Here is a 10820-nt window from a genome sequence, read left to right on the forward strand (position 1 = left end):
AAATATCAACCTTGGGGCAATTTCGATTAACTTGTGCGCCACCTTTAAAAAAGAATACAATGACATATTAGGTAATCCAAACCTGATTTCCAACGACAATACATGAGAGTACCGAGTATGACGTCATACTGCAAAGTTGTCAAGAATCAGCGCTGGTTCCAACATTTTTGTGCTAAACAATGGCGTGGTGATCACACCCAGCCCCAAACACTAAATTCGCCCTGCTCTAGCCCGTTACTTGCTTGGTTTCGCCAGATTCGCGATGAACCTCATCATGTCACTATGAACATGACGGAAGAGGACAAAATATACAGTTCCTCATTCTACCCTCAATAATTGCTGTGGTAGACAAAGGAACATCTCTTCACTGCTATTATGTAAAAATGTGTAGAACAGGTGTCACATGCATATTCATCTGTTCTACACATTTTTACATAATAGCAGTAAAGGGATGTTTCGATGTTTCTTTGTCTACCACAGCAATTGTTGAGGGTAGAATGAGGAACTGTATATTTTGTCCTCTTTCTTTGTCCGTCATATTCATAGTGTGTGCAGGCTCTATTGTTTGAAAACAGTAACCTGGACGACGAGTGGATATTACGTCATCACTTCGGTACTCTATAGGGTACTGAAATTGCTTTTGAGTTGACCTTTTGAAAGTATTTGCATTCATGTCACTTGAAATGTGCTGATATTATCACTTCACATTTCAATCAAATATTCAGCTAAGAACTGTTATCTATTCCTCACGCTCTCTTCTTTCATTCGTTGTAGCTGATGCCTTACTTTGTGATGTACCTGTTTGGAAGTATGCCGGGTTTGCCTGGTTTGTTTACGTCGGCCGTCTTCAGCGCAGCGTTGAGGTAACGATGCGTCATTTATTTTGCGTTAATACTTACCCCAATCAAGCATTTAAAGGCAATTAGTGTATGTCTCAGTGATCTTTAGCAGTGCATACATTCTTCGATTTGCATTTATTTTGTGTACAATATCACTCTGACACAGCGCGTCAAATTTTCAAACATGCACCCAAATATATTTGTTGCAAATGCTTTTATATAAAACTCCTGTATGAAACAAATCTACTCCATCATCATCAATAGCTAAAAAGGAAAGTTTATGAAATGTCCTGTACAGAGCAAATTGGAGAGGGTCTCGCAAGATACGTCACAGTGTTGGCAGTTTGTGTTTCACTGATGACACCTTTACAACTTCATAACCTTCCTATTTTTAATCGGATATTGCTCAAGCTGTCACTTATTCGTTTTTCTTCTTTTTTCTAGTTTAATAAATACCAGTTTATGACTAGGATGGACTTCCCCTTTAATGATGAACTATTGATTTATAATTATGTTTGCCTTAGTACCGTATCATCTGGTCTTAACTCTCTGGCTGCTGTCACTGCTGAAGACATCGTAAAAACAATCTGGCCGAATATAGAAGAGAAGAAATATACTCTCGTCACCAAGGGTTTGGGTACGTATTATGATGAAGCAAGATATAAGATAGCTCGTACATATACCAAGGAGTGATTGGTCCACAGCTCGTCACGTGATAGCTCTTACATATACAAAGGTGTGATTGGTCCACAGCTCGTCACGTGATAGCTCTTACATATACAAAGGTGTGATTGGTCCACAGCTCGTCACGTGATAGCTCTTACATATACAAAGATGTGATTGGTCCACAGCTCGTCACGTGATATATTTATTATTCTAGAGGGGCTCAGATGATTGGGAATGCAGATTAAAATTCTGTGTCAATGCATTACCAAATCAATTTCATACCTTTCTCCCATAGCAAGATCGCAAAGACTTTCGAGAAAACAAACAATTTATTATTTATCAAAAGAGCAATTTGAAAGACATGTACCATGCGTGTACTTCTCCTTTTGAAATGTGCAATCGTTGTGATGTATTACAGGTAATGGTATTTTTAGTACACTTTGTCTTTGATGATAACAAATACTTGTGGCTTTACGGTGATTTCGTTAACTTTGTTATCTTTTAGTTGTTTTTATTGTTCATTGTTTTTCAATTGCACAGCGCTATTCTTTGGGGTTGTATGCATTGGTATGACGTATGTTGCATCTCAGCTAGGAGGTGTCCTGCAGGTTAGATATGATGTCATTCTATTTGATTTCATTTTAATTTTTATTATAATTTTTTATAATATGATATCAAGTAATTGTATTCTGTATGATTTGATTCATTATGATTTATATTATTATCTTTATGATTTGATATAAAGTAGTTTGATGCAGTATGATTTGATTCCAAGTGATTTGATTTAGTATGATCCGATTTGAAGTGATTTGATTCAGCATGATTCAATTTCATTTTCGATTAGTTAATGTCAATTCAATATTGTACATCCAAGAATGAGAATCTCTTGGTATGGACATTTAATCCTTCTGGTATCACCAACATTTATTCATTTAATGCTCAAATCAATACTTTCATACTTACATGAAATGAATGAAAAAATCATTGAATTTGATATATTGCACGGACACGCCAGTGCATCTCGTTTATACTGTGTTCATGTTTATTTGTTTGTTCTTGTTGACAGGCTGCACTGAGTATATTTGGAATGATCGGAGGACCTCTGCTTGGTCTGTACAGCTTAGGAATGTTCTTCCCCTGGACAAATTCCTACGTAAGAGGCATCACTATTTCATCAAGTTTCTATGTAGTACGAAGATCGCAAAGATTTTCAAGAAATTTTGTCAAGCGCAATTTGAATACCCTTTATTTGTGTATTCCTTTAAAAATAACCTAATTGGGATGATGTAACATAATACTTATTATCATTGCCCTTTTGGTTGCACCAACTACAGATATTTGTTTGAAATTTCGGAGTATAAGATATTCAACGTTACATTTCAATGATAACTTTGAACTTTCATTTTATTAGTATATCTGGAATTTTAAAAGAAATTCGTCTTCCGTTAGCACTTAGATATACGAATGAATATCTCACAACAAAGTATTAAATTAGAAATAAATTGTAAAATTGTACATTGCCATTATTATCAGGTACATTAAGTTGTTTTGTCTGTTTGCTTGCTCGCTGAGTGGATTTAGTTATTTGGCTCATCTTATACTAGGATTCGTATTCACTTCTATATTTTCTCATTCCAGGGGGCCATCGGGGGTACGCTGTGCGGTCTGACTTGGTCCCTCTGGGTGGGAATAGGGGCACAGATCTACCCCCCTGAGATTTACAAGCCCCCTCTCTACACCGCTGGGTGCTACAATGAGAGCCTTCTGACTACCATGGCTATGAGCCCAACCACCATGATGCCCACCGAAGAACCAAGGTTGGTTCAGATGTTCACCCCTTCTACCCATGCCCTCCACCCTCCCCCTTCACCCTCCCCCTTCACCCTCCCCCCCCCCCCCCTCACGCCGAAAAAGAAATTCAGATAGAAGACCTACATGAGATTTACATATCGAACTTGAAATATCTGGACCCCTCCCCCATTTTCTTAATACCTTGAAAATCACGTTGACTTTTTCAGACATTTTTTTTTTTAACGAATATTACTAGCGATATTATTTTCGATTTTTTTTTTTTTTTTTTTTTTTTTTTTTTTTTTTTTAATTTTACAAAGGCTTTCAAGAAATCAAATCAAGGCCAATTGCAATATCTCTTTTATACCAGAATTCAATATCCTCAACAGGCACGACACTTTTCCCCGATAATAATCAGTCGTCCCCCCCCCCCCCCCCCCCCTTCCCACATCCCTGTTTGCGGTTTGCATTGTGAGCGTCTGTAAAAAAAGGCACCTGGCTGGAATGTTTGCAAGGGAGTAGAGAGTGTGCTTACGTTGTGTGAAGGCAAGCCTGACTCACATGACCAGGGTAATGAGATATCGGTTCATTACTTAAAACATCATAAGTGCTTTATAAATACGAAATATTATTCATCATTATTTGTTTATGATTATTATAATTACTTTTTAATTATCATCATTAGTCCATACCACTACTACTACTACTACTACTACTACCACTACTACTACCACTATTGCTAATACTACTACTACTTTACTGCTGCTACTACTACTATTACTGCTACTACTAAAATGATAATAGTGTAAACTTATAGAGGGTACTACTACTACTACTACTACTACTTCTTCTACTACTACTATTATTATTACTACTACTTCTTTCACTACTACAACTACTACTACTACAACTATTACTATTTCTACTATAATAGTTTCACTACTGCTACTACTACTACTACTACTACTACTACATAAACTACTACGACTGCTGCTACTACTACTGCTGCTACTTATAATACTACTACTACTACTACTACTACTACTACTACTTCTACTACTGCTATTGTTACTAAAACAAATGTATATGTTGATATTTCAGACCGGGTATCGCAGAGCTGTACTACCTATCGTACTCCTGGTACAGTGGAGCTGCTTGGGCTCAGACATGTTTCTGGGGGCTCTTGATCAGTTTCCTGACAGGTACGTGTATGGTCTGTTGGAAGGACATTCATCTACCTCTGCCACTCTCTACCCAGGTGTAGTATATGGGCACCTAGTAGAAATGTATTTTCCTGAATGCTTGGAACGCCTTTGAGCAGCTGGCCGAAAGCCAGAATAATAATAGTACTTTGTAGGTTTCTTGGCTAATATGGAATCTAATTAATTGCTTTTTTCTATATACGTCTAAAATGCCTAAACCGAATCTTCTTAATTTTGTTAGTTTGTGTGTTATTGATATATTTGTTCAATGTGCCGCTATGTTTTGTATTAAAGTGTCACCTTACGATTTCCCGACTAGGGATTGAAATGTTGGACCCAAAACAATATTTTGGGTATATTTTACATACACGTAGTACGTGTGACAAATACCTGTATCACTGGCGCGTTCCATTTTATCGTTCCATTCGATGTACAGAGCAGATAAAGAGTTAAATGGTTTGTTTCTCCTGGCAGGTTTCACCGACCCACGTACCATAAACCCGGTCCTGATCAGCCCAATCATTGATCGCATGTACTGCTGTCTACCAGAGTCAATCAAAAAACCGCTTCGATGTGGTGTTGGCGAGCTGTATGTTGCAGATGAAACCAAGGTAAGAAAGGGGTAATATCGATAGCCCAATTGACCGACAGTTTACGGGACCGATAGCCCTAAACCGACAATCCAAAAGACCGACAACCCAAAAGACCGACAGCCCACGAGACCGACAATCCAAAAGACCGACAATCCAAAAGACCGACAACCCGAAAGACTAACAACCCAAAAGACCGACAACCCAAAAGACTGACAACCCAAAAGACCGACAACCCAAAAGACCGACAACCCAAAAGACCGACAACCCAAAAGACAGACAACCCAAAAGACTGACAACCCAAAAGACCGACAACCCAAAAGACCGACAACCCAAAAGACAGACAACCCAAAAGACTGACAATCCAAAAGACTGACAACCCAAAAGACCGACAACCCAAAAGACCGACAATCCAAAAGACCGACAATCCAAAAGACAGACAACCCAAAAGACTGACAATCCAAAAGACCGACAACCCAAAAGACTGACAACCCAAAAGACCGACAACCCAAAAGACCGATAACCCAAAAGACTGACAATCCAAAAGACTGACAACCCAAAAGACCGACAACCCAAAAGACCGACAACCCAAAAGACTGACAACCCAAAAGACCGACAACCCAAAAGACCGATAACCCAAAAGACTGACAACCCAAAAGACTGACAACCCAAAAGACAGACAACCCAAGAGACCGACAACCCACAAGACCGACAATCCAAAAGACTGATAACCCAAAAGACCAACAATCCAAAAGACCGACAACCCAAGAGACCGAAAATCTAAAAGGCAGACAACCCTGGAGACCGACAACCCTAGAGACAAACCCGAGGCTTGGGGCAATACCCCCCCCCCCCCCCCCCCGATAAAATTCAAACGTGGTTTATTTCTAATTCGATACCAGTGACTAATTTACAAATGTTGCCTAAAAAGGAATGACTTTCTCTGAGCTTCCGGGGGCTTTGCCCTGTTTGCCCCACCAAAGGCCCTAAGGCCCCCTGGTTGCTCAGCTGACCATAATTAAATGCCTAAAACACCTGAGCTTCCGTGGGCTCCGCCCCCTGGACCCCACCAGGGCCCTAAGGCGGCCCCTGGATGATCATCTGATCGTAATTTAATGCCTAAAAGCGCTGAGCTTCCGGGGGCTTCGCCCCCCTGGACCCCACTCGGATTTGTGACCTGCATGCAAGTGTCACAAATAAGGTATCAAAATATGCACATCTGACCCTTATTAAATGCCTAAAAACCTGACCCCCGTCGAGACTTTGCCCCAGGACCCAACGCCGATTTACGCTCCACTTGCTTTGTCCTATCTGATCGTAAATACTTAAGCCCCCACCCCCCCCCCTCCCACTTCGAAAAACGTTCCGCGGGGCCTGCTATATAACATGTAAGAGCGGTGATGATTCGGATTTTTTTTTTCTCCCCCCCCAAAAAAAATAAAAATAAATAAATAAATAAATAAATGAACAAGTTTTTGCTCATGACGTCACTCCCCCCTCGTTCCTCGCGTTTCGTCCCCCCCCCCCCCCCCGGGTCATGAAAAGAAATCGCCGCCCCTGCTTGGATGCAATATTTAATTTTGGCACCGAGACCTAGGATAATATGATAACGAGAAAGAAGTCCTTCTTCCTGCTCAGTCATGAGTGGACGTCATGATACCACGGTCCTTATGAAGTTACAATCAAATGTATCTCCCGACATTTAATCCTATATCTTCAAATTAATCGTATTTCTTAAATTCATGTTACAAAAAAAAATGCAATGCATACCAAGATGAAATTAATTGGAACAAGAGTAGAGATATACATTTTTACGAGTCATTGTAAGTCAATATTGTGTTACAGGCCCCATAACTCTTATCAAAGTGAGGAGTGCTGATGTAAACATATCTCCCTTTCTTATTTACGAAAGGAAATTAATCTTGCTCCGTATGACAACTATGCAACCACTCGTTCCCACAAAAAATGGAATGATGCTTCCATTTTTTTGTGATAATCACCTGGAAATGAGCTTGTTGCCGCCCCTTCCCCTTTCTCTCCCGAGGTTTAAAGATATTTTGATTCTTAAAAACATAATTCTATATATCAAAGACGGGTAGTGGGAGCAAAATATGTCAGAATTAACAATTTACCATGCACGGTAGCCTAGTAGAGTCGGTGTGATATCTATAGGAGTGCATTTGGCACCTTGCGTGGTGGATATTTGCGCTATAAAAATAACCAATAGCATACAAGAAAAAGAGAAAAGGGCCATCTACGTATACCACTGTATAAAACAACACAAGGCAAATTTTCAGTAACTTGTGTAGGAACCCGATTATGGAATGAACTTCCCGATGAAATCAAAAACAAAGGGTCTAGAAACACTTTTCGTAAACATCTCAACGATTACTTGATGAATAAGTGATTGAATTATGCAAGTACACATGTATATATTGTAAATAATCTCCATATTACATTTTTGTTGTTTTTTTTTGTCAAAAAAATGCAATTTTTTGTATAAATAATCTGTAGATACATGTATCTATGACTTTTTAACCTGGTATATCCTCTTCATAATTATATTTGGAGTGTAGAAATTGTGCTACGGTATTACTCAACATGTATACTTCTACTGTCAAGTTTTATTTTTTGATAATGATATATTTATTTTTGCCAAGTGTGTGCTAAGAACAGGGGCCAGACTCGACTAGCACATGTGCTATTATTTGGCTCCTTTTCATCACCTTCTATATTCTATGAGAAAAGACATATGTCTAGCATATCAATACTTTGTTAGGTTTTTCTTTAATATGATCTATAATATTCATTTATGAACATGTACCATTCACGATGTATTCAAATGTTTAATCACTGATGTTATTGATGATGAATAAATAAAATCAAATCAAATCAAATCAAATTATTATTGTTATTATTATTATCATTATTATATTGTTTGTTTTTGTCTGTGGTTGTTATTATCGTCATAATTATCACCATCATCATTATCATCATTATTTCAAATAAAGAAAGTGAAATTATTCATATCATAGTTAAATCTAATCAATTGCATTCATTGTCTTGATGTAGGACGACACCGCGATGGAAGTCAAGTATGGCAACGCCGCCTACGTCGTAGATGAACCAGACGAGGCATACCATTCTCAAAATGGGGAGAACAAGGTATGAGTAGACATCATTATGATTGTCATTTATTTATTATTCATTAATATTTCACCAGGGTAGCCTATTCATCAAAAGTTGATCTTCCAGGGAGGCCGGGAAATACATCATAACTATTATACAATTCTAAAAAAGATGAAATACAATCAAAGTAGCAAATATATAGCAAATTAATAATATAATTTACACATTATCAACCTCACGGTTTTAAATGCTAAACTTGATATTTAGGTGGTCTCAACAGATCACCTATCGATTTCGTCAGAATTTTCTTCCTTAATTATTATTCTTCCTTCTTTTTATTTATTTCCGCCCACGCAGTAGTAGTAGTAGTAGTAGTAGTAGTAGTAGTAGTAGTAGTAGTAGTAGAAGTAGTAACAGTAGTAGTAGAAAAAGTAGTAGTAGTAGTAGTAGTAGTAGTAGTAGTTGTAATAGTAGTTGTAGTAGTAGTAATAGTAGTAGTAGTAGTAGGAGTAGTAGTAGTAGTAGTAGTAGTAGTAGTTGATGTTGTAGTAGTAGTAGTAGTAGTACTAGTAGTAGTAGTAGAAGTAGTAGTAGTAATAGTAGTAGTAGTAGTAGAAAAAGTAGTAGTAGTAGTAGTAGAAGTAGTAGTAGTTGATGTTGTAGTAGTAGTAGTAGTAGTACTAGTAGTAGTAGTAGTAGTAGTAGTAGTAGTAGTAGTAGTAGTAGTAGTAGTAGTAGTAGTTGATGTTGTAGTAGTAGTAGTAGTACTAGTAGTAGTAGTAGTAGTAGTAGTAGTAGTAGTAGTACTAGTAGTAGTAGTAGTAGTAGTAGTAGTTGATGTTGTAGTAGTAGTGGTAGTAGTACTAGTAGTAGTAGTAGTAGTAGTAGTAGTAGTAGTGTGTACAGGATCAATCAGGATCTGCTTTGTTAATTTCTTTCAATTTTGGCTCATTAATAGATCATTGTCATTAGACGTGGCAACACTTTCCAGGTCATCAGTGTACCGTGACGTCACCCAGGCACCATTTTGTGAAATATTCTGAAAGTCACCTCATGATCATATCTTCATTATGGAAAGTCATTTCTCATTCATATATCATGGTTTAGGTCATTGTCAGTCCGGTCAAGTTCAAATAGTTAGTCGCAGTTCGCGCGCAATTTTTTTTTAAAATGCTCTAAATCGTCTAATTTGTTTGCATACTTTTTAGGCAATTCAGAGCATTTCAAAATAAAATCGCGCGCGCGTTTTCCTTTTTTATGGCCGTACGCAACATTGAATCGCCTTTTTCCTGCTCTCATTATATTTTCCATTTTTTCCAAACAATTTGATACCATGTTTATCTCTTTATGACCATTAATAACGAAATGAGCGTCTGGTCAAAACAAATGTCTGTGCGTGCGAGCTCTTGTAATACATAGCATATATGTGCAAAAACTTGCATAAATCCATCATAGCTCTTTAGGATGTCCAGATACCCCCCATTTTTTCCATATTTGGATAGAATATGAGTCGGAGATATGATTTCATGTCTCATTTGGCCTTTAAGTAAATCGTGACATTATCATAATGGCCTTGGAACTCATAATACGAATTTGCATATTATGACGTCAGCATATTTATGGAAAATTGATTGTATCTCTGTATATTATATTGATCGATTTTCTTCCAAATTTTGATATGTTGTAGCAGAGACAATTCTCTACAAAATAGGTTATTCTGATTAAATAACAGACCACCTTATTCGTTCCAATAACGAATGAAATTTCTCGTTCTATTTTATTTCCTAAGTTCTTAAAGACGTTCTTCGATTGTATTTATTCATTATGCTAGCCCTGTTATTCAGGAAATTACATATACTTATGCATATCTTTTTTCGCCTCTTTTCGTTTCTCCCTTATCTTATTTTTCCTATTTGTGTTATTTCATCTTTTTACCATTTGTATCAAACCGCTATTTTGTTTGTTACTACTCTTATTTTCAGTTCTTGAATTTGTATTTTCCTTCTTTATGAAGGACCATTATGTAAACAGCTTGTGAGCTGATCAAAGATGAAAGATGTTTTAATAAATAAATAAATAAATACATTTCTCATCCACTCTTAGCCTAAACTCAATGGTGATGCAATGCCCGAGCCCAAGTTCAAGGAAGTCGGAACACAGTTCTCAAGCAACTCCGAAGACAGCAGATTGTAAAATAAGCATCATAGCTCCAACCAGGACCCCGATTCATAAAACCTATTATCTTTATTCTTTCTTTATTCACTTTATTCAATCTCACAAATGAATCACATAGGCGAAGAAGACAAAAAGAACATAGGGGATCTAAACGTGCACATTAATGAAAGTATTCCGAGACAAGACAGGAAGGCCGATCCTATGCTAAAGTCTGTCTCTATTCATTTTTATCAAAATAACATTGTACATTACTTCAATTGTTTTTTGGGGTAGAAAGGGAGAAGAGGAAATAATTTACTTACATGCAGTATCAACATCGACCGTAACATTTCTATCACAAATTTTCCAATCAAATGCAACTACACCTGTAGTAGCTTTGTTATTGATAACAAGTTTTATGAGACAGGGTCCAGGTCGGGATTCCCTAT

The 10820-nt window shown here is 37.5% G+C and overlaps 1 protein-coding gene across 1 annotated transcript in view; it reads left to right on the plus strand.

Annotated features, from left to right (window-relative positions):
- The window catches only part of LOC588898 (sodium-coupled monocarboxylate transporter 1), a 31593-nt gene extending 21062 nt beyond the window's left edge, over positions 1-10531 (plus strand). The window contains exons 8-16 of the mRNA XM_030982676.1: positions 775-863; positions 1364-1476; positions 2046-2113; positions 2572-2658; positions 3144-3322; positions 4398-4498; positions 4973-5109; positions 8161-8253; positions 10321-10531. Of these exons, the coding sequence (XP_030838536.1) occupies positions 775-863; positions 1364-1476; positions 2046-2113; positions 2572-2658; positions 3144-3322; positions 4398-4498; positions 4973-5109; positions 8161-8253; positions 10321-10410 (957 nt within the window). The 3' untranslated portion in view covers positions 10411-10531. The remainder of the gene's footprint in view (positions 1-774; positions 864-1363; positions 1477-2045; positions 2114-2571; positions 2659-3143; positions 3323-4397; positions 4499-4972; positions 5110-8160; positions 8254-10320) is intronic.
- Positions 10532-10820: the final 289 nt, after the last annotated feature.

Source organism: Strongylocentrotus purpuratus, unplaced genomic scaffold, assembly GCF_000002235.5.
Source record: "Strongylocentrotus purpuratus isolate Spur 01 unplaced genomic scaffold, Spur_5.0 spur5_scaffold_13, whole genome shotgun sequence".
Taxonomy (NCBI): domain Eukaryota; kingdom Metazoa; phylum Echinodermata; class Echinoidea; order Camarodonta; family Strongylocentrotidae; genus Strongylocentrotus; species Strongylocentrotus purpuratus.